Below are 25295 nucleotides of genomic sequence, written 5' to 3' on the forward strand. Positions count from 1 at the left end.
TCAGAAAAGCACCATGACATCTTTTGCAGGCAGAGACTTAGATTGACATCTCATCCAGCACTCCCTGAATGAGCAAGTGCGGCCCATTGTTAAATAAGAACTGATTGTATTAAACTGTTGTCGTGATATCAGCCTGTTTGTTTTGATGGGTGAACATAGAAAATGTCAGCAATGAATACCTTTCAAATGGGCCCTTTCAAGCGGTCAGTTGTAAGTAGTAAATTCTTCAAAGGGGTCCAACAGCTGCTCGTTGATTTGATGCCTAGGGCTGGATATGAACAGAAAGCATCAAAACTCACTTCCACCACTTCAGCTGAAGCTTGCCAATTTGTATGGTTTTCGAAGGTGTATATTTTATACACAAAGCTTAAGCCCAGTCCCTTGCTTTCAGTGAATAATTTATATAGTTTTTGTGACTGTGTGAATTTGATTTTGACATTATTCGATGACTACTTTGTGATGCCGAGTAATGAGCAGCCCTAGAGTTTCTGAATGGTACTGGAGTCAAAATCAGCTTTGCCTTTTATCTGGGTTGAAAGCATTATTTCCTGCAGAGTCCTTATCATAATTTGAGGCCTCACTTGTACACACTCCCACAAACACATCCCCCCCCTAACTATACACACACACAAGCAAATACATACGCCAATATGCAAATACGCACGTGCACACAAAACACTGATTCACACACACTCAGTCTCACACATGATCTCTCATACACACACTCACACCTACACTCACAACCACACGCACAGTGTCACACACAAATCCCCACTAACTATGGACACACACACACGCAGGCACACAAATCACAGATACATACACATACATACGTGCATACACACAGACACACCAAACAAAGACACACACACAGACACAGACATGCACATGTGCGTGCACACACACACATGCCGACACACACACAGACACAGACATACACACACCCACACATACACACGCACACACCATGAATTGCATTGTAATTGTTCACCGCTTTCCCAAACAGTGCAATCATTTTGATGTTTTTACAACATAGGTACCTAAAATGATATATTGCCATCTGAGATGATTGAGATAAATCAGCCCAGATCTTGTGCTGGATTTAACGTTGCGACTATCACTGCTCATTGTTGTCAAGGAACATATCAGACAGCAACTTCTTGCACTGTTAAATGCCCCCCAGAAATCCAGTCTCTCACAAACTCCACTTTAACAGTGACTCTACAGTCACAAGCATGCAATACCTTGAAGGCATGCTAAAGTTAAGCATTGTCATAGTCTGAGAGGGTTCTTGGGCTGCTTTGTTCATTAGAGAGAGAGATGACTTGTGGTGGTTTAACCCAAGGGTCACCACATCTCAGGTGAGGGGCTTGAGAAAGCAGGACAAATCATGGAAACCTGAGTCAGAGCAGGAACTGAACCCAGGCTGTTGCATTGCAAACCAGCCATCCAGCCAACTAAGCTGCCCGACTCTCTGAAAGCACTGCCTGGGGAGCAAAATGAACAGGAATGCTATCCCTCTTTTAATTGTACACAGCCAGAGTTACATTTAACTTTCTCTCAGTGATCACAACGTTTAAGGAAACATGGACCAAAACTTCTCCCTCCAGGCTGGAAATCCCACCCCAGGAAGGATGAGAGCCTGCCAGGCTTGGTAGTAAAACTAATTGTTAGTTTATCTGCCTTTTCTGCACAGGCCCAGGATCCCTGTAGAGTGTGCTGTGCTGATTTGACTAATGCCACAAATCGCAGTATAAAATATCACCAATATTTTACAATTTTATGATATTTTATGATTTTATGATATTTTACTGATTTAAGCTGGTTTGTAAATGGATTAATGTTTCACTTTGTGGTGTAGACCCTCCTTAAATTAATTTGTATCTGTTTCATCATTCTTCATCTCTGCAGTTTAACATGATTGACAGCCTATGTCAAGCTTCTGGGAGACATGTTAGAAATTGCCAAAGTTAAAATTAATTTAATAAAGTTAGAAATACTTATTTTGGTGCATTATTCTGATAAATAGTCTTGCACATTTATTTTTATTGCAAGGATTAATATGTGTCTTTGTAAGCTTAGAAACCATTTTGAAAAAGGCTGCAACTTCCAATTGTCAATTTTGGTGAAGTTGTTCCTTCCAAGTCTTTTACAATTGGTGGATCCCCAGTACAGTTCCTTTGGCAATAGCCAAAAATACTTGACAAAAACTGAACTGAAAAAGGAAACTGGTGACAAGTCCATCTGCATCTGAATAATGAACAGACAGGCCAGTGGTTTGGAATATTTCCCAGAATTTGATTTCTGTGATTCAGTGTTTTATGGTATTGGCAAAAAAATTAAATTACAGCTGACTGTTATTTCTTTTCTCTATTGTGGCTTGTTTACAAAAGCAGTTAGATTTTGATGCTTCAATGTCAAATTTAACACTGGAGATTTGTTAATAAATCATTTTGGAAGTCAGGCTAAGTAGACGATCTTATGGAAATATATTTCTACTGCTAGGGCCCGTGGAGGTTGGAATTCAAAGAAGTGTTAGAATAAAGGAATCCAGAATCATGTTGAGTGCTATTAATATTGCTTTGAGTTTTGTGAAAAAGTGGTTATTAGCACTAGTTTCCTGTTGTGGTCTTAACTCTAGTTACTTTGAGCAGAAGACATAAAAGTTGAATATATGTGTGAATAGATTTGAGAACAGCTTCTTCCCCGCTGTTATCAGACTTTGAATGGGGCTTGCAAATTTTAATTCTAATCTCTCTCTCTCTCTGTCTCTCTACACCTTCTCTGTTACTGTAACACTGTACTCTGCACTCTGTTCTGCTACCCTGATGCACTTTGTATGGTACAATCTGTTTGCACAGCACATAAAACAACAGCTTTCACTGTATCTCGGTACGTGTGACAACAATAAATCAATCGATCGATTTCTTTTTGATTGATTGATTCAAATGGTGTTCTTAACAGTGTGGTACAATAAATTCAGACTTGGATTGGAATTACTTTATCTACAAAATATAAGGTAAGAAATAGGAGCAGGACCTTTCTAGCCCACTCTGCCATTGGTATGATCAAGAGACTAAACTTAAACTCCACTTTCGCATTTTCATCAATTCCCTGAGTATTAGAATATTATTAATCTCTATCTTGAATAGACTTAAATACGAGAATCCAGAGCCCCCTGGAGTAGCAAATTCCAAGGATCTAAATCCCTTTGAGCTAAAAAATTTCTCCTCATCTTAATCCTAAATGTCTAACTCATTATTGTGATAAGTTAAAAATCACACAACACCAGGTTATAGTCCAACAGGTTTAATTGGAAGCACACTAGCTTTCGGAGCGACGCTCCTTCATCAGGTGGTTATGGAGGGCTCGATCGTAACACAGAATTTATAGCAAAAATTTGCAGTGTGATGTAACTGAAATTATACATTGAAAAATTGATTGTCGGTTAAGCCTTTCATCTGTTAGAATACAGTGATATTCACTGTATACACTGTATTCTAACAGATGAAAGGCTTAACAGACAATCAATTCTTCAATGTATAATTTAAGTTACATCACACTGCAAATTTTTGCTATAAATTCTGTGTTACGATCGAGCCCTCCACAATCACCTGATGAAGGAGCGTTGCTCCGAAAGCTGGTGTGCTTCCAATTAAACCTGTTGGACTATAACCTGGTGTTGTGTGATTTTTAACTTTGTACACCCCAGTCCAACACCGGCATCTCCGAATCATCATTATTGTGAGATTGTGACCTTTATTTCCAGACTCCATAGCTAGAAGGATTATCCCCCCAACGTTTAATCTATCTAGTCCTTTAAGAATTTTATATTGTTCTTATCTCATTTTTCTAAATTCTAAGGAATATAGAGACCAAGTCTACTCAGAGGAAAATACCCCATTCTACCAATCAGCCTAGGTAACATCATTTTATACATCATTGCTGCAATATTTGCTCATAATTCAGTCAATTAATCTAGGAATTTGTTTCCATGTCACCATTTAAAACTTGAAGGTTTTTTTGTGCTTTAGTGACCAGAAAGTGGTATAATTCCAGAGCTGTGGTCTGATCAGTGTACTCTAAAATATTACTATGACATCTGCCATTTGTACTCCGAGTGGTCAAAATGGCTCATTGCAATGCTCAGTGATCAGTTTGCCTTTTGACACAGCCAAATGACGTCAAGGTAAAACAAACTGCAAAGTTATTTCCAAGTTGCAAGAAACGCAGAGTTAAGATTAGTAAATGGAAAGAGAAATATGTAAAATGCAAAGTGAGCATAGCTGTTAAGTACATTAAAGGGAGTAAGTGATTGAACAATATTGTTAAACATTCATCTCCTGGCAAATTCCTTTTGTGACCAGGCATGGTGTATGTGACATGACAGCTCAATTGTTTGACTCTGCGTAGTGTAATGTTTACAGGACAATTGCACTATAAATAACAGGAGGTTTTTTTTCTGGTGGGGTGGCAGAAGAATATAACACTGAAATGGAGCATCACTATAAAATGGAGCATTAAAATTTTATTAGATTTAGGAGCGTATCTTAGAAGATGTTTATTGAGCAATAACATTTTTTCTTTCCAACTCTGCCTCATGTGTATGTTATCTCCTTAAATCCACCAATGATGTATATCCAACAAAGATATACATTTTGTCCAACAATGATGTCCATTATTGTCTAATGCACCTGCCTTGTTCCCAAGGCTCCTGTGCTAGCACTTTTAAGCTGACCATTAAGACGTCTGTGATAACATTCCACTAGAGCACTAATAATTCCCTTTTTATGTTTGTGTTGATCAAGATGAAGGATGTTGATGTTGAGGAAGGCAGATACTTTACAAGGACACATGCAACATAGCTATCGGCATACTCCGAGCTCATCATACTTCACACCAAGTAAACTCAGAAGTCCTGCCTTGATCATTTCCAGCAAAGAAAAACGTTATTAAGGGCTTTCATGAGTAAATCATCAACTACTGATTAGATCATATAGGATTCAGAGTGAGCTTACCATTTGGATGCTAAATTGGCTCGATGGTAGGAGACAGAGGGTGGTGGTGGAGGAGGGTTGTTTTTGGACTGGAGGCCTGTGACCAGTGGTGTTTTGACAGGGATTGCTGCTGTGTTCACATCTGTTTGTCATTTATATAAACCATTTGGGGGGATGAGAATATAAGAGGCATCATTAATAAGTTTGCGCATGATACCAGAATTAGTGGCATAGTGGGCAATGAAGAAGGTTATGTAAGTTTTACAAAGATTTTGATCAGCTGGATCAATGGGCTGAGGAGTGGCAGATGGAATTTAATTTGGATAAATGCTTGGTATTGCATTCTGGTAAAACAAGCAAGGGCAGGACTTGTATAATTAATGGTTGCACCCTGGGTAGTGTTGCAGAACAGCGACCTATGGATTCAGGTACTTAATTCTTTGAAATTTGCATCACAGTTAAACAGAGTGGTTCTGTAGATTATTTAGCATGTTGCTTTCATTGCCCAGACTATTGAATATAGGAGTAGGGATGGCATGCTGAGGTTGTACAGGACATTGGTGAGGCCTTTTCTGGAGTCCTGTGTGCAGTTCTGGTCACCCTGCTATAGGAAGGATATTATTAAACTAGGGAGGGTTCAGAAAAGATTTACCAGAATGCTGCCAGAATTGGAGGGTTTGAGTTATAAAAATAGATTGGACAGACTGGGGCTTTTTGAGCTGGAGATTGAGGGGTGACCTGAGAGGTTTATGAAATCATGAGGGGCATAGAGAAGGTGACTAGTGAGAGTCTTTTCCATAGGGTGGGGGAATTCAAAACCAGGGGCATATTTTTAAGGTGAGAGGAGAAAGATATAAAAATGACTTGAGGGGCAGCTTTTTTACACAGAGAGTGGTTAGTGTGTGGAAGAAACGGTAGATGCTGGTACAGTTGCAACATTTAAAAGACATCAAGATAAGTACATGAATAGAAAAGGTTTGGAAGGATATGGGCCAAATGCAAGGTCTGTTTCCATGTTGGACACGTCTATGATTCTAAGTGGGACTGGTTTAGTTTGGGAACATTGTTGGTGTTGACTGGTTGGACCAAAGACTGTGTATCTATGTTGTATGACTCTATGATTCTATAAATCAGTGCAATGCTGTTTTGCTCCAGAACTCAACAATGGTGACGGAACTTAATGAAAGAGAAGATTTTGCATTTTGTAAAGGTACTTGTCAGTGTTCAGTGTCATTGTCCCACTGAAACTGAAGCTTTGGGATTCCACACGGAATAACGTGAAATCCAGGAGTGGGTGTGTGCTGCATCCACAAGAGCAGGAGTGGCTTTCAATCCATTTCCTGGGTTAGAAATGGATCCTGATGCATTAGTGAGACAGCAGTCTAAGAACTGTTTTATTCTAGGGTTGGATACTGTAGGAATTTCCCAGTGCAGATCCTCAAGCCACTGCACACAGTTGCAGAGATGGGGCTTGAAGCATTAGAAATCATAATCCGGACTCGACACAGACAGAAAGCCTGATAAAATCTCCCTTTTAACATACACTATAACATGAATAAGTTGGGGGTGGGGGGGTCACAGATTTACCTCAGTGGCTTGACAGTAGATCGGTCATGCCAAAAGTGTGAGTTCAATTCATGCACCAGCAGAGTTTACCATGAAGGACTCTCCTTCTCAACCTCTCCCCGTACCTGAGGTATGGTGACCTTCAGACTAAGCTCACTACCAGTCATCTCTCTGTAATGAGGGAGCTGCTGCATGGTGTGTGAGGACTCTGGCGATGGTTCATAACATAATCAACTGACATAATATGAGAATAGGCTCAAATTAGGTTTTACAAGTGTGGAATCTCATTCCATAAGACATAGTTATTGTTTGAGATGTATTAGTGACATTTTATTTATTTATTGAATGCTGATTGCTTGTCAACCTAGTCTGTCAGTGGGCCCAAAAAAGTGTCCTCACATCAGTATACAGTGGGAAGAAAGTGAGCTGTCTGTGTGAAAATGCTTTGTTATTACATTGCCAACGTTCTTAACTCCCTCGGTAGGTACTCTTGATCGTCATGAGACTGGTGATATTGCAAAAGCAATCATTGCTTCATGTGATGACACATCATCTACATTCGTGAATGTTATGGATTCAATATCTCTGGGAGTTAGACCTCCAGATCCAATCAAGAAGAAGAACACCACCTACAAACAATCTGGCTCTTTCAAATTCAGCTCCTCTTCACCTGCTTTCCAAACTGCAGAAAGCTCCAAATCTTCCGAGAAGGTAATTGAAGTTACTTTAATAGAAATAACTCTAAGGTATCCACTGTTAAGTTTTTTTTAAAAGTCTGTGTTTACATTGGAAAGCTAACAAGTAGTGTTGATGCTGGGATGGTGAACGCGCCTTTGCCAATTCAAAACCTGACATCTGGTTATTCAATCATGCTGCATGGGCATCACCCATCCTTAATTGCCCAGAGGGCAGTTGAGTTTCAATCACATTGCTGTAGATCTGGAATCACATGAAGGCCAGGCCAGCAGATTCCCTTCCCTAAAGAACATTAGTGAACCAGATGGGTTTTTACAATAATGAGCAGTGGTTACCTAGTTGCCATGAGACCAACCTTTTCATTCCATATTTTTATTGAGTTTAATTTCTACCATCTGCTATGGCGGGATTAGACCCAATGTCCACAGAACATTGAGGTTCTGGGTTACCACTTCACCTCTCCTCAAATATATTTAATATTATTTCATATTATCTTCAATCGAAACTAAAGGTTATTATTTTATTTCAACGTCCTCCGGCCCTCCACCAAATAAGATTTGCTCCATTTGACTGGCTTATCGTCGGTTCTCCTAAATATTTCTTACAGAGGTAAAGTCTTACTGAGTTAATTAAATACAATCTGTTCCTCTCTTAAGTAGTTTCTAAAAGTATTTTGTGTTCGGCAGAATATGGTATGCATCCATGAATCTGTCATGTTGCTTTTTGCTATTATTTTCAATAGGCAACTGTATGCACATAAAAGTATAGAGATTGTAACTGCCTGTAAATTTCAGATTCTGTGAAACAGTGGAAGCCGTTTGTGACAGATATGATACTATTAATGATAAACTGGATCTCTTGATGTGATGATCAACTCTGAGATTGACTATTATGAAGTCCATTTATCCTGAGGTGTTACTCATAGTGAATTAGAGAATTTGCAAGTTTATAGGTATGACCAATTTTAAGGGTACAAGGTGCGATCGGCCTGTTGTTGAATTTCTGTGTTTCTCATTGAACTTTCTGATGGCAAGATCTGTTACAGATCCTGCATCTGTTTCAGTAGAGGTCATGGGTAATCTCTCAAGTTTGAGACTACAAACATCCTGAATTCTGATGCTGGGAAAGTTTCTTTGACCTGGTTTTGCAGCAAGAATAATGACAAGGCTATCGGCATCACCAATGTTAGGGAGTAAATCAGACAGCACCCTCCATCATGTGCACATGTGCACGTAAATGCAGAGTTCAGGAAGTTGCTGTCTGTGGTTCCATACTCCTCCAAAACCTGTATTCTAACAGGATCGCTTTGGAAATCTCAGCATTCGAACAAACAAAGGGTGTGAAACTGTTAATGCTTGCTCAATGTATAGTCACCAAATCTGCCCCCCAAAAATTGGGGATTGTTTCTTAAAGGGGAAATGTTTTTTTTAAATGTAAAGTATGTCTTAATTGTAAACACACTGAACATTCAGCTTCACAAGTGCAGTTTCTCATTCCCTGAGATTTAGTTATTGTTGGAGATTTTGAAAAAAATAAATGAATAAAATTGTTTATTTTAATTCTGTTCCTGTCTCTTTCATCCTGGTCTTTCACCTTTGTCTTCGTCCCATCTTATTTCACTCTCTTTATTTCACTTTCTTGACCTGAAATTGACAAGAAATTAAAATTCCAATTTACCTGGATTAGATTCTGCATACCCGAGTAAGCATCTTCAATCAAATTGGCTTTAGGGACAAACTGTTGCTCACTTTTTCACACAGACTTCTGCTCCCCTGTTTAAGCTCTCCATTAACTGTAGGTCGTAGTGGAAGAGTTCTCCAAAAATCTGCAGTCAAAGATAAATGTAATGAATGCTGACTGTATTTCACTCTGACAATAAAATCCGTAATATTATCCATCACTAATGATTTTATTTTTTTCTTTTAAAATTCTTCTTTTAAATATGAGTGAACACTTGTTGATACTTTATTGAGTCATAGCATCTGTATTGCTTTTAAAACTTAGACTGGATAATATTGCCAGGACTGATAATTATCAATCAATGGACATGCGGGCAGGTGCATTGATCCCACTGACTTCTGCTGAAATCTAAGTGTGTACACATTTATGATGGTAGAGTTTAACTGTTTTGAACTCTTGAGATAATCCTTGTGTTGTTAGACAATTTTTATCATCTTTAAGCATGGTTGTTGATGTCAATCAGAGTTTAATTGTGACGTGGGAAGATAAATCATGTGAGTTGAAAATCTCAGCACCTTCAAAAATGATTGCAGTACATCCATAATCCATTTTGCTCAACAGGTTCATGCCTGTTGTTTTGCTACCCATGAGGATTTAATGCAGCTCACCATTGTGGGAAACATGTAGCTATACCTACCTCCTTATGGGAGAGGTGCCAGATAAATCTCTGTACCTGGCTGAATGGCCTCTTTCTGCACCATAGGACTCTATGATTCTAATCAATGATTCAATGGGTAAGCCTCCGCCAATTCTCAATGGCCTCTGACAGGGTGTTGATTAGGCTTTTATTCTGAGCCCCCTGGCACCCATAAATCCAACAGTGGTTCAGGGATTAAGTGGAGGCTGCATTGGTCTCCCACAACCTTGGCAGCAATTTGCCAGTGGGATACCTTGCCATTGGGCTGTCAGTGCCCAATTGAAGGACCCAACACTGGGCAGGCACTATTGTCCATTGGTCGCCCACCCTTGCCTCCTCTCTCATCACCCCATCAGGTCCTCACTCACTGTGGCCTAGGATCCCTTTGCAATCCTTGGGTTGGTCTGGGACCACCAACAGGCAGTGCTTTCAAAAGGTGAGAGTTGGCTGAAGCGATCATTCATTGACTAGAATTTTATTGTTGCTCCAAAGGCAAACAGCCCCATGTTCTTCTCAGCTTTTCTTTTGTTTTGCTTTTTCTGTGGTTCAATACAAGTTAAGGTTTCCAACCATTTAAAGGCTTTCCACCATGTGATGCACCCACATAGAACAATGTGAAGATGTTACGCTATGCTGGGCATTAAGGAAGTTTAGCACTCCCTTAGACATAGTTCTGACATGGGATGATGCTAAGAACAGGTTGCCTGTGTAGTTTGATTCTTATAGCTGTGGTTACAATGACAGGTGATAATATAAAATAGTAATATATTTACGAATGTGAGATTCTGTCCCCAGACTTTTCGTTTCCCTACCACTAACATGCTGTACATCTCTATGACTCGATGACACTATCTGTTACTGTGGAAGGGTATTCATGGCTGATCGTAATTGACCTGCTGTATGGCTTGATATTAAATATGGCCCTGGTGGTGGATATCCTGGGAAGCCCTGGCAGTGACAAGTGTCTATTCCATTGATGAGCATACAATAGCCAACTGTGTGCATGCACCATGTCTCCAGAAGCATCAATGAGGAGATCCCAGACAGTATGAGATAACTCACCAGAGCTCATAGGCTCTGAGACGCTCCCTGCAATTGGCACTCATCCAACTTTTGATGAAATTCGGTTCGGTGCATCCAGAGTTTTGGTTCCTTGTTCTTGAAACACAGAAAGTTAGCATGAGCTGCCCATGGCAGCGAGCTATTAGGAAGTCAGATACTTTATTGCACTAGAATTGGAGTGTAAAGGTGAAGAAGTCTTGCAACAATCATACAGGGGTTTGATAAAACCAGTCCTGGGGTACAGTGCATTTTGCTTCCTTCTTTTGTGAAAGTTCTGTAAACGTTGGGAGTGGAGCAGTGATGCTTCACTAGTTGATTGCTGGGGTAAGAGAGTTGTTCCATGTTGAGAGTTCGGCACATCAGTTCTCTCTGGAGGCTAAACTAAATGAGAGGTGCTATCTTTGAAACACATCTGGACCAAAGGAGGCTTGACAGGGTAAATGCGAAGTTGTTTCCCCTTACTAGAGAGTCAAGAGGTCAGGGGACATTGTCTCAGGATAGGAAATCGATTCTTTAAGACTGTGATGAGGAGGCATTTCTTCACTCAGAGGTGGCGATCCTTTGGAGATTCCCTACTTCAAAGCACTGTGGATGCACAGTTGGGAATGTTTGAATAACATTCATGTTTTTACACCTCTGCCTTTTGTCTATAATTACTCCGCATCAAGGACAGCATGTGCAGGGGCCATGGTGCTGGCAAAAATTGCCCAAAGCTGAATTTAAAGGGATGCCGAAATAAAAGGGAGAGTAGACAATGTTTTTCTGAACCTTGCGCAACATGTCAACTTAGGTTGGAGAAGGAAGTCACTAAGAGATGGTGGGCAAAAGGAGGTCCTTGAGTCTGCAGACAGCTAATAGTGCACATCGGCGCTTAAACCCCTGTTAATAGCAGTGGTTAGCACTGTTGCCTCACAGCACCAGGTAACTGGATTCGATTCTATCCTTGAGCGATTGTCTATGTGGAGTTTGCACATTCTCCCCATGTCTTGGTGGGTTTCCTGTGGGCGCTCTGGTTTCCTCCCACAGTCCAAAGATGTGCAGGTTGAGTGGATTGGCCATACTAAAATTGCCCATAGTGTTCAGGGGTGTGCAGGCCATGTGGACTAGCCATGGGAATGCATGGCCATGGGCAGCTCATGCTAACTTTCTGTGTTTCAAGAACAAGGAACCAAAACTCTGGTTACAAAGATAGGGTAGAGGGTGCGGGTCTAGATGGGAGGTTCGGTGTGGACATGATGGGCCAAGTGGGATTCCATGATTGCACATGGCATAGCAGCCACATGGGGAATGGACATATCTGGAGAACATCTCCCCATAACTGAGCAGTGCAGTATGGATGGACAAGGTTGGAGATTGTACCTGGTCATGATCAACCCTTGGTATGTTTATGGAATATGTTTGCTAAGGATATTCTAGAAATAGCTCAAATTCTGCCTCTGCTGCAGGGAGGTTGCCTGCAGATATCAATTGGGATATCCTCAAGGGTACAGTCCATCAAACAAAGCTGTCTACTGATCAAACTGGCATTCCTTTTCTTGTGCAGTGTCACTGAAGTGTTAATGAAATTATTGTTTTTAAACAATTGTTTATGTATCAAATATGGCCATACATGCAGCGTTTAACATTTCATGTCAGACTTTATCACATCAATGCAAAACTTGAAAGTTTGCATTATCCTAACAATAAAACTTAAGACTATGACCAATAGAAATCTCTGCTGGCTGAATTTGTATTGTTTTAAAGGTTATATTGTGTGTATGCTCATCAATTGTTCATCACGTTAAAATGATTGTGCTTAATATATTACTCAAAAACAGAAGTTACTGGAGAAACTCAGCAGGTTTGGCAGCATCTGTGGAGAGAAAACAGAGTTAACGTTTCGAGTCCAGTGACCCTCATTGAGGATTGAAAGTTTTTGTTTTATTTTTGTGCTCAATAGATTGTTTATTAGTGATGTGTTTATTATCAGTATGTTCAATCATTGAAGAAAAAAAGTCGAGGATTGTATGTGTTCTACTGAAGACTTTAACATAAAAAAGGTTCGAATTGCTGAGTTCTTGTGAGAGTTTAGTTTTTGAGTCTACAGAAGCATAAAGGTTTTAATCATCTCGTAGTGTTTTTCCAGCCACCACACCAACAATCACCTTTACACAAACACCTTAGTGTATTCTTATACAGCAGCTGTCCTGCTTAAACACATTCCAAAGGATTTTTTAATTAAAAATTCAGATTATAAGGATGTCTCTAAAAGTAAAAAAGAGCAATTAATTTTAAACAGTGTGTGAGTCACAAACTGGGACACATCACAGTAAAAATGTTGCAAAGTGTGTTAATCAGTGAAAGGATTAACCCCAGAAGGAAAACAGTCCAAAACACTAAGAATGTTGCTGAAGGCAGACAAATGTGTGATTATTTATATACACCACAGCAATGGAATATCAAAGGGCTACTTTCACCAGACAAAAGCTGAACGGCCAGCAGAATAAATCCTCATTCAGAGCTTGTTTTCGCTTTTGTCTGCAACCATTTTCCCAACAATTGGCTGTAAGTACAATGGAAGAAAACTTTGATTTCACGCAGCTTTGACTTTTTCAACTCTGCCTTTGTTAGTGCACGTGCCACAGATCTCTCAAGTGACAGTGGAATGAGGGGTGATGGACAGTGTCTGCTTTAATGCAGTGTAACAAATCCAGCTAAAGTAAGGCACATGGTATTCCTGTCGGGCTTTTGTGACTTAGAATGAGTGATTTAAACAAAACACATTTAAGACAGTTCATTCATGAAATATAAGAACGCTTTAATACTTTGGTGGGCTATGAAAAGTGTTTTGCATGGACCGTGCTCCAATTGAGGTGAGGTCGATCTGTTTTTTTTGTGGTGAAGCAACATTTGAATAGTATGGTGAGAGAACACTTATAGTCCACTTGACAGGAGCTCTTGTTGTAAATAGTGCAATTTGACTCCAGCTGTTAAACAGTGTCTTTGACAGCAACCAAATAGCAGGAAGATGCTTTACTGCACCACACAAAAAAGAAATCAATATTTGGTTCTTGTAGTTGGTAACCTGCTTTTTGTTGTGTTGATTTATATAAGAAAATCTTTAGGTTTCCCTTGGAATGAGTTGTAATTGTATGGTTTTGTACTCGCGCTGTAATTTTATCATCAAATTAAGCCCCTTGCTGGGTCCTAGCTGCTGCTCTGTGTTTCTCACAGATGTTCAGAGTTGAAGCACCAATGTTACAGATGGCTGCTGCCTCAGCCATTCCTTTTGTAGGCCTGCAGATGCTGCAGCGCCTTGTAACTATGTTCATGAATAAAGTTGGCAGTCAGTGCACAGTGGAGAGTGAAGCTGGAGGAATATTTCCTATTTAATTCTCCAAAGCGACCCACATACCTAGCAGAAATGAGACTTTGTGTAACACCAAGGTGGTTTCAGTAGGGGGGTTAGAGCTTGCTTTCCTTGTCTCTGGAATATGTTTGGAAAAGAGTACCCTGAAAATTGTCATCCCTGCACAATCTTCATGATTGTTAACATTCCAGTTTTAAATGTGAATGTTTGATGTCCTGGATTAATCAACTTATCAGGTGGATTCACCACAGGAAGTAACTGATACTTGTTCATCAGTCGGGCTGGTGGTATATTAAGTTCGGGTAGGCACGATGGTCCTGAACAAGTGCAAACTCGTAAAACGTGCCTGGTTCCTCGACAGCCTTTCTGACTGTTCCAGAACCCACAGCTTCTCCCTCTCCATCAAGCATTGAAGATCCCTCGGAATCTGAGATGGACACAGTGCCTTGATGCCTTTGCTACCTGAAGAAGAGAATGAGTTTCTTCCGAGACACTCTGGGTTCAAGAAGTGAGCTACTGCGCATTATACGCTGGCTGTATCCACGGCAGAGTTGGCAGAGCCTGACCCGGGAGGAACAACAGCAACAAAAAAGACCTGTGTCCTTGGATCAGAGGGGGCAAATGTAGTGATTGTAATTAGGTCAGCCAAGTGGATTTCGTGTTCTATGAGTTCCCTGATTGGACCAGGTTAACAGCCCCAATCAGGGAGCCCTGGCTGACAGATATAAACAGGCATGTCAAACATCCAGATCACTCTGACAGCTGACTCTGAGGGAGCTGGATCAGTGTCAGGTACTCTCTACATGTAAATAAAGGGTGACTTGGTGATGGAATACCAGCCTCTGTGGAGTTACTTCAGAGGGTTTGAATCCCATTTAAGATAGCCCAGTCAATGAACATCCAGTGAGGTACAATTAACTGAGAGCTTAGCGGTCATGTTAAAGAACACTAGGTGAGTTCTTTAACTCCAGCTGCAGTCCATGCAGGAGCAGGTAGTTAAAAGATTATAACCATAAGGAATCTCATGTGTGATACTTGATGTAGGATTTGTTGTAAAGAGAAACCCAAAAATAACTAATTGAATTTAGGTGGCATTAAATCATTTCTCAGAGGGCTTCAATATTATGCCTGTTGTTCAGGCAAACATCTTTTTTAGACGAATATAAAAGACCCACTGTTAGCCAAGCATATGGCCTTTAGTCATAGAGTCAGCAAGATGTACAAAATGGAAACAGACACTTCAGTCCAACTCCCATGCCGACCAGATATCCCAACCCAATCTAGTTCCATTTGTCAGCACTTGGCCCCCTATCCCACCAAACCCTACCTATTCATAAACCCATCCAGAGGCCATTTAAATGTTGCAATTGTACCAGCCTCCACCACTTCCTCTGGCAGCTCATTCCATACATATACCACCTTCTGTGTGAAAAGGTTGCCCTTTAGGTTTCTTTTTTTATATCTTTCCCCTCTCACCCTAAACCTATGCCCCTCTAGATCTGGTATCCCCCACTCCAGGGAAAAGATCTTGTCTATTTATCCTATCCATGCCCCTCATGATTTTATAAACCTCTATAAGGTCACCCCTCAGCCTCTGATGCTCCAGGGAAAACAGCCCTAACCTATTCAACCTCTCCCTGTAACTCAAATCCTCCAACCCCGACAACATTCTTGTAAATCTTTTCTGAACCCTGTCAAGTTTCACAACATCTTTCCAATAGGAAGGAGACCAGAATTGCACGCAATATTCCAACAGTGGCCTAACCAATGTCCTGTACAGCTGCAACATGACCTCCCAACTCCTGTACTCAATACTCAGATCAATAAAGGAAAGCATACCAAACACCTTCTTCACTATCCTATCTACTTGCGACTCCACTTTCAAGGAGCTATGAACCTGCACTCCAAGGTCTCTTTGTTCAGCAACACTTTCTAGGACCTTACCATTAAGTCTATAAGTCCTGCTAAGGTTTGCTTTCCCAAAATGCAGCACCTCGCATTTATCTAAATTAAATTCCATCTGCAACCCCTCAGCCCATTGGCCCATCTGATCAAGATCCTTTTGTAATCTGAGGTAACATTCTTCGCTGTCCACTACATCTCCAAGTTTGATGTCGTGTGCAAACTTACGAACAAACCTCTTAAGCTCACATCCAAATCATTTATATAAATGATGAGCAGTAGTGGACCCAGCACCGATCTTTGTGGCACTCCACTGAGCCTCCAGTGTACTACTATGCAAAACCCACAGAATCACCATGGCAACATCTTGTCCCACTAATAAAACCTAACTCTCAAAGCAGTTCATTCCTGCTTTAGTTTTAAGATGCAATTACATAGAATTTCTCTTTTAAGCTATGGACATCAACAATGTGTTGTAAAAGAGAAGGGTTTCAGTCCAAAACATTGACTATCCTGTTCCTCGGATGCTGTCTGACCTGCTGTGCTTTTCCAGCTTTACATCTATTGATTCTGGCTTCCAGCAGCTGCAGTCCTTACTGTCTCCATGCATTGTACAACATCGTCCTAAACTGGGTGTAATGAAAAATAGAAAATTTTATCAAAGCAGAAACCTTGTGCGGTCCTCACTTGCAAGGGCTTGTAGAGGTTCACAAGTTGAAGGATATCAGTTCTAAAATTTGATTTTTCTTAGACCTTTATTACATTACTAGAACTGAAATATAGAAGTGCATTTTAGCAGTAGCTATAAAGGATGTGCAGGTGGCAGCAGTGTTATGTGCAGTAAATTATGCTTTGCCTGGAGGTTAGGTGTTCTTTGTAATGTCATCAAGAATCTGATTGGAAAGTCATTATCATTCATCTTGAAAATTCAATCCCTAATTTTATTAATTTAATATTTAGTGCAAACCACAAAGAATAATGTTGGTCCTCTAATAGATTTCGATGAAAACCATCAGGCAGATCTTCTGCTTTTTTTCTGAAAATGGTTATTTAGACGGTTGTGCTAATGTCAAAAGTAGGTGTTGTCTGCCTGCTTAAAGGCTTTTTTTTGCATTGTATAAGACAACACTCAGAAACAGAAAAAACATTGGTTTCAGATATTCAGTTCTTTTCCCAAAATTATATTTTATTAAAAAAATTACCTTATATAAATGTTAAAAGTTAAGACTATGTAGGTGCAAGCCAAATCCATTTCTGTATGTTACGCACTACCTTTGCACTTAATACTTACAAAATTCATTCTGTGTCAGACAGACAGCCTGAGGGGTTTTGTCCATTTCTCCATTGCACCTTTCCTGTAGCAGCTCTGAGCTTTACTGCATCCGTCAGCATGTAGTCCCGGACCTGGGAACACACCAGTCTGCAACTGTCGGCCATGGGCTCTGATATTGAATGTTTAGTGTGGGCCTTTTGTTGTTTATTATGCCAGTTGAATCTCTAATGGCTTACAGATTTTCCAGCCTTCAAACTCTCTCTCAGGTATCTGTGTTCAGAACGTTCGTTCCTCTCGCAGGTAAGTATCATGGTGAGGCAAGAACAAGACAGTTACTTGCCTGTAATAAAACTCCTGAGAACTGCAACTGTAATCATCTGAAAGGGAGGAGTAAGCAAACTGGTGAACTATATGAATTGCTCTTTCAGCATCCAAAGCATACAGTCAAAACTCTTTAATGAAACAGACAAAGATTGAATACACTCTTGCATGTTAAAGGGTGCTTTGTTACCACTTCATTCTCATTCATAATCTGCATTTAATTATGTGGAATCACAGAAGGCAGTTATACTTTATGATGATATGAGAAATTAATCTTGACATTGGAAAAGGTGCATCATGGAAAGCTATTTAACAAGCCTGCAGTTGTGAAATTCCAGTCAGTGTTTTATGTCATTTTTTTTTACATATGTCCTTTATCAAACTCCCTGCTGACCTGGAGTGGTGATCTGCAGCTATATTCTGTTCACATATTATAGCTGCTCATGTCAATACTCTAATCAGCTGGGAGATATACAAAAGCCAGAGCAGAAAATCTTTTTTTGCTGTTTGTATTCAAACCATAAACAAAGGAAACCTTGGCTCAGACAGACAGAATTTTGGGTTCAATTGTTTACCTTTCATTTCCACTGAAGCTCACATTAAATTGCACGAACAAGGAAGTGCAATAAAAAAGAAAACTCAGCAAGTGAGGCATACTGTGTGGAGAGAGAAGCAAAGCTAATGTTTTGAAGGCAATATTTTTTTTCAGAAGAGTCTCTCTCTCTTCAGTTTCAAAGAAGTCAGAAACAAAACCAAAAATTGCTGGAAAAACTCAAAAATCTGGCAGAATCTATAGAGAGAAAGCAGCGTTAACATTTCAGGTCTAATACCCTGAATTCCTGTTTACTGGACCCGAAATGTTAACTCTACTTTCTCTCCACTGATGCTGCCAGATTTCTGAGTTTTTCCAGCAATTTTTGTTTTTGTTTCTGATTTCCAGCACGCGCAGTTTTTCGGTTCAAAGAATTCATATTGGGCTTGAAGCATTAACTCTGTTTCTCTCTCTGCAGATTTGCCAGACCTGCTGCATTTCTCCAGCACTCTCTGTTTTTACCTCAAATTTCCAGTGTTTGCAGTATTTTGCTTTTACTTTAATAAAGAAATTCAGTTTGCTGTGGTACAAAGGCTAGTTCGACAAACATCCTGTGATTGAAGTGCTTAGCCAGGTAGCATTGGAAAGCTAGTTAAGGTCTGTCCAGAAGCAACCTCAGACAATGGGAACACCTAGTGGGTGTAGGGCCCGTCAAAGAGAACAATAGGTGCAAACAGTGCTAATATGAAATTGGCAACCGAGTGAAACTGAGGGGAACAACTAAGACTTTGGTTTGAGGATTATATTTTGTAAATGCTGCTTATTTAGTCAGTGCTATTTCAAGCTATGTGTTAATGTGATTTCTCATTTCTCTGTGTTCCTTGGTGATGCAGCATAGAAATCCTACATCATTACTCAGATCAATCCTTCAGTTTGTTGCAAAATTGCTTCAGAGTTTCACTTTTCCTATTGATAGTCCTCAGTTGTGGCACACAGTGATAAGATGCAATTGGTTTCTCTTTTCCATACCCTAATTTGTTTGTTGTTTCTGTTTTCCATTCCTTATCCGTTTCACACCTTGATCCATCTTTGCTGATCCAGGTCTGTCCATTTGCTATTCCTGCTGCTGCTTCATTGTTTGAATTATCTTTAGGTAGAGATTAGGGAGTGGTTTCTTTGCTGATTTTCTATGCCAGCTCTCTGCGCCCCACCCCCCACTCCTGTGAAGATGCACCAGGCTGCCACTCAATTTTGTGTGGTTGTGTTTTTGAGTCCTGGATACGAAATGCTGTTCCACATTGTGTCGTGTGACAAGCTGCAGTTCCACGCTGGGTTATTTATCTCCTCACATCTGTCTTGAAATTTAACTTCTTTAGAGTTTTCTCCAGCAGGTGTTTACACCTGGCATAGAAAAGCCTCTTAGCAAAATGCTTCATCGTTCAAAGTGTAATTATTCAATCCATCAAAAATACAAGAAAAATTACAACATAGTAAAATACTGTCGAAGCTGGAAATCCAAAATAGAAAAGATAGGAAACAGTCCTCAAGACCTAGTTCATCTGTAGGAAGAGGATAGTAGCGATTAATACTTAAGGTCAATAATCTCCGCTAATGTCTATTGGCAATCTGTAAAACTTCTTTGACATTCAAATGTACCTATTTTGAGCAAGTTAACTCACTGTTCTGAAAGGGTTAAGTCAAGATAATAGAAATGCAGATGTATAATTATATCTGGAGGCATAGGGACAGCCTTGATCTAATATTTAAAACTTTTCTGCTATGAATTTTCCCCTTCTGCCATTTAATAAAACAATAGCTTTGTCTGACATGTGTATGTCATGCGGTTGTGTTACCACTAGATGGTATTTTGTATTGTAGGTGCCCTACAATCTTTGCATTAACGGGTGACTGTTGCTCAGCCACAATGATCACATTGGCTAATTGCTGTGTTCTAATTACTTCCTCACAGATGAGAAGCGTTTGCATGTCTATACTGTGTAAGGCACTGAATTGCTGCAGCTGACTGATGCTTCTTTATTGAATATGTGCTGAGCCCTACTATATTATAGTTGTGTTCAGACACGTGGTATCACAATTAAAACAGTTTTACAAGCTGCGTAGCTCAAACTGGCTTAATTTCCCCAAACGTGCAATTAGCCTTTGAATGAAGATGCTTGCTGCCAGCCAGGCACATTGCAGAGGCTGTTCAATTTTGACATTCTGGATTCTGGTTTTGTCTGCTGCTCTATGGTATTGATCTGCCCATGAAGATAGCCCACAGCCCTTATAAGACAAACCATGTAATGTAAATGAAGATGGAGGATTACACTTTAGTTTCAAGCATTAGAGAGTTTCATTTGTTGCATGAAAATCTCCAGTGTGCAGTAACCGCTCTTTTGGCATCACCTCACAAAATGTCGAAGCTACAAATTAAAGATGGGACTGTAAATAAAGCCTGTTGTGAAGGCAACTGGAAGGCAGGTGGCAGCTCCTTCATAAATATAGCCGATGCTGCTTCAGCCCAAGATACCCAGAGACATGGATGGTTTCTGCTGCTGATTCGAACAGCACAGGGGTACACTTCCATTACACAAGGTTTGGACTTTGGGGAATTCATTGCATTATTCTTGCACCAAGGGAGTCAGAATTATTTTGCAGTAACTAATAAAACAGCAAGTTTAGGGAATGTGGGCACAGTGCCTTTTTATATTGTGCTGTTTGTGTATTGATTTCTTTTTTGATTTTATGATTTTGAAACAACCTTCTGTTCAAATTTTCTGGGGACCCTCGGCCACCATCCCAGCAGCAGTTTTTTTTCCAAACTGCTCAGCTGGCAATGAACATTACTTCCAGCCTTGATCTCGACAGTTCAAATCTCACAGAGAGTTTAATGCAAAAATGCCGAAAAATTGCAGTCTATTAAGTTGATGAAAACAAGGCACCAACTGCATTGATACTAAATTCCAAATCATTGCAGTTTATGTAGAATTGCAGAGTGATGACCTACATTGTGATTGTTTCAAGTTCTGATTGTGATCCACTGTTTATTTCTGCTTGGAATAATTGTGAATTCCAAGCTCATGTGGCACAGTGGAAGGCATCCTCCTCTGAGTTGGAAGTTGGAATCATATTGCTCTCCAGCACTCGTCAAGCCTTGGAAGGAATGGTTATAAGGTGATGTGGTTATCAATCTGTAAATTCTTCTCACCAAAAGAACTGCAGATGCTGTAAATCAGAAACAAAGACAGAAATTGCTGGAAAAGCTCACCAGGTCTGGCAGCATCTGTGGAGAGAAATCAGAGTTAACATGTCAGTTCTGGTGACCCTTCCTCAGAACTCACAGATGCTGCCAGACCTGGTGAGCTTTTCCAGCAATTTCTGTTTTTGTTTCTGTAAATCTTTCTGACCTGGCAGGAGGTGAGAGAGTGGGAGAGACTCCTGGTCAGACATACTCAGTGTGGGGTGGCACCCCTCAAGTTTTAGCCTCTGGTGACAGATGAGTGATCTGTTCCAGGAAAATCTAGCTTTGGAAACCAATGTTTCCAATGTTACTTTGTTAGACTTGTAGATGTTTACTGCATGCTTACAGGCCACTTGGTCCTCCATGTCCACGTTAATGATGATCTGACTACACTGATTCCGTTTTCCAATCTTTGGCCTGGAGGCAATGGTGACCAAGTGAATATCTAAATGCTGCTTCAATGTTATAAGAGTTTCTGACTCAGCCACTCTTTCAGGCAGAGTTCCAGATTCCCAGCAGCCTCTGGGTGAAAACATTTCTCCTTGACTCTCCTCTTAGCTTTCTACGTCTTACCTTAAATCTATTCCTCCTGATTATTGACCCCTCTATGATGGAAAAAGTGCCTTTCTATCCATACTATCTACGCCCTTCATAATCTTATACACCTCTATTAGGTTCCCTTGCAGGAAACCACCACTAGCCTATCCAATATTTCCTCATAGTTCAAACCTTCCAGCTCAGGCAGCATCTTGGTAAATCTCCTCTGCACTGTCTCTAGTGAAGTCACAGCTTTCCTATAATGTGCTGACCAGAATGACACACATAATCCAGTTAAGGGCTAACAAGCATTTTATACAGTTCCAAAATAACCTCCTTGCTCTTGTAGTGTGCGCCTTGGCTAAGAAAGGCAAATATCCCATCTGCCTTCTTAATCATCTTATCTTCCTGCTCTGCCAACTTCAGGGAGCTGTGGGTATGCACAGCTCGATCACTCTGATCTTCAGTATTTTCCTGGTCCTGTTTTTCATACCAATTTTTGTGTCATTTGCAAACTTTTTAATTACACGTCTACATTTACGTCCAAATCATTCACGTATCACAAACAGCAAGGACCCCAGCACCAACAGCTTGCAGTCATAGAAACATCCTGCTACCACCACCCAATTCATCCTGCCTCTTGACCAATTTTGGATCCACTGTCCAACTTTAACTTGGGTCCCATGAGTTTTTACTTTCTTGTCCAATCCGCTGTGAGGGATCTAATCAAGCACCTCGCTAAAGTCCATGGAGACCATATCAAATGCTTTATCCTCAATCGTGCTTGTGGTTCAAAAGGTTTGATCAAATTTGTCACACCCAACTTTCCTTCAACAAATCCATGCTGCCTCTCCAGAAGCGGATATAGTCAGTCCCTCAGAATTCTAATAACTTCCTCACCACCGAGGCTAGACTGATTGGCCTGGATTTTCCTGGTGATCCTTTCCTCCCTTTTTGTAGTAAAGGAGACAGCGTTAGCAGCCCTCCAGTCCTCTGGTGCCTCATCCATGGCCAGAAAAAGTTTGAAAATTACAGACATGGCCCCAGATGCCTCCCTCCTTGCCTTCCTCAACAATCTGGGATACATCTCATTCAGGTCAGTGGATTTATTCACTTTTAAGGCTGCTAAACCATCTAGTAACTACCCTCTCTGTGTTAATTACTTATAGTATTTCACGTATGCATTAGGTGTGAGAAGAGTAAAGAAAAAGAAGTGATGTAATCACGTACAAGACAAAGGAACATTCATTAGCAAGCATGGAACATATAACCCACTCCATGATCTGACTGGGTAGAGTAGACTTAGACACCAGTTTACTACTGGGGGAGTCTATTTCTTTATCACAAGTGTTGTCATTCAGGTAAGATATTGTACTCGGCTCCTGTTTATCTCTTCCAGTCAGCACTACCAGCACTACTATCTTTTTCGGTCAGCACTACCAGCAACTGATTACCCCAGATCTTCTCTGTGTTTTGTGTGTGAGCTTATTCCATGCAAAATGTTCATTTACATGTTGACTGCCCTTGAGGCCAAGATAATTATACATGAAATGTTTGGAGATATTTCTGAAACATGATAATGTTCATTATAAATCTAAGTCTTCCTTTCATAATTTTGTTGTGTAAAGTTTACAATCATGTTTAATATACTATTGTGTGAGTCAAAGGATATTGTGTTTTATAAAGAAGCAGCCAAATTATGACATTTGTAAATGTTCGGTGGATTGGCCATGGGATATGCAGGGTTACAGGTATAGAGTAGAGGGGTGGGTCTAGGTGGGATACTGTTCAGAGGGTCAGTGTGGACTTGATAGGCCAAATGGCCTGTTTCCACACTGTAGGGATTCTATGATTCTAGGTTTTAAGGTATGTGTAGAGGTTGTGAGGAGTTCAGCCACGTGGACCTCTTGAAATGAGTTCCCTGACTGGAGCTGTAAATCTGTTCCAGTCAGGGAGCCCTGGCTGACAGCTATAAACAGGAGTGTCAGAAGTTCTGTTCACTCTGAGAGCTGGCTCTGAAAGACCAGGATCAGTGTCGTTGACTTTCCACTGATAAATAGAGGGTGGCTTGGTGACAGGATACCAGCCTCTGTGGAGTTGTGTCAATCTGGTGTTTGGAAAGTAAATGTGTTTGGGAAGTGGTTGCATTTTCATGGTAATGTAAGTAAGTAAGTGATAGTTTGGAAAAAGTAGCAAACAATTAATGTTGGAAGTAGTTGAGGGTAAAGGGCAGGTGAAATATTCTACTTAAGAAGTGGTAAAGAGGAAATTGCTTTATGGAGGATAAGATATAGAACAGCAAGGGCCATTCTGCATGATACAACCACCTGATGGAGGAGCAGTGCTCTGAAAGCTAGTGCCTCCAAATAAACCTGTTGGACTATAACCTGATGTTGTGTGATTTTTAACAATCTGCCTCAAACCACCTTCTTTGCTTCTGCGCTCTCCCACCCTCCCTTATTCTCTCTTTTGCTTCCAACTATTAGTACTTTTACCACTTCACAATGTGCCTTCTCACCCCTCCCCCCAAACACACATGACTATGACACAAAATATAGCAGAATAACAAGTGAATGTTACTGTGTGAATGTGTGCTGATGCAAGACTTGTAACAGATAAATAGATTATTATAAGTAAGCTGTGCAAAGTAACATTACTAATTCAGTGTAATGATTTGTCAAATCTAACTTATTCAAGCATATTGAATTAAAAATATTTGAAAGCATTGAGGCACTGTATCCCTGTCTTGCATTTTTATCCTGCTGTATTCGAAGTGTGACTTGAATAGTATTCAGCTAAATTTAGTCAAAATGCATTAAATATTTCCATTTAGTTAACCAGCTGTCCAATATTAATCTTTATTGTCAATTATTATAAGGTGGGCAAAAGAGGTAGATCCCACCCAGGGGAAAGAACTGAACTAAAGTGTAAGGATGACTGATCATATTCCAGATAGGGCATTTTTGCAGCTTTTTATTTTGTACACAGTAAACGACACAGTCTGTAATATAGTGGACATGATGGAGGTGCCATCGAAATGTTAGTATTTGGATTAGCAACACTAAACTTTTTCACACTGGAAATGTATTAAGCTGGGCTTCTGTTCAATTTACAGTGTAAATAGTTGTCACAGTTGCTTAACATCATTGGTTGCATTGGGAATGACAACACTGGCTGTCTGAGACATTTTCGAGCAAAGGAAATGTCGAACATAAACTCCCAAAGTGCCAGGATTCAAATTATTTGTCTACAAAATATTAAATTTAGTACATTGGCACAGCAAAATAATTAAAGGGAGTTTGATGTTGAATTTGCTATACTCCTTTCTATTTATTAATGATCCTTTTCCTGCTCCCACCATGTCATGTTCTCCCACCAGGCTAGCCTGAGCTACTGTTGCTCCATAATTAGGCAATAGAAGTGACACTGCAGAATACAAGGC

At 40.2% G+C, this 25295-nt stretch overlaps 1 protein-coding gene across 1 annotated transcript in view; it reads left to right on the forward strand.

The window, feature by feature from the left end:
* LOC140468936 (WD repeat-containing protein 72-like) overlaps positions 1–25295 on the forward strand; it is a 300146-nt gene that overhangs the window by 103291 nt on the left and 171560 nt on the right. The window contains exon 14 of the mRNA XM_072565060.1: positions 7048–7274. Coding sequence (XP_072421161.1) covers positions 7048–7274 — 227 coding nt within the window. The remainder of the gene's footprint in view (positions 1–7047; positions 7275–25295) is intronic.

The sequence above is a fragment of the Chiloscyllium punctatum genome, chromosome 48, assembly GCF_047496795.1.
Source record: "Chiloscyllium punctatum isolate Juve2018m chromosome 48, sChiPun1.3, whole genome shotgun sequence".
Classification (NCBI taxonomy): Eukaryota; Metazoa; Chordata; class Chondrichthyes; order Orectolobiformes; family Hemiscylliidae; genus Chiloscyllium; species Chiloscyllium punctatum.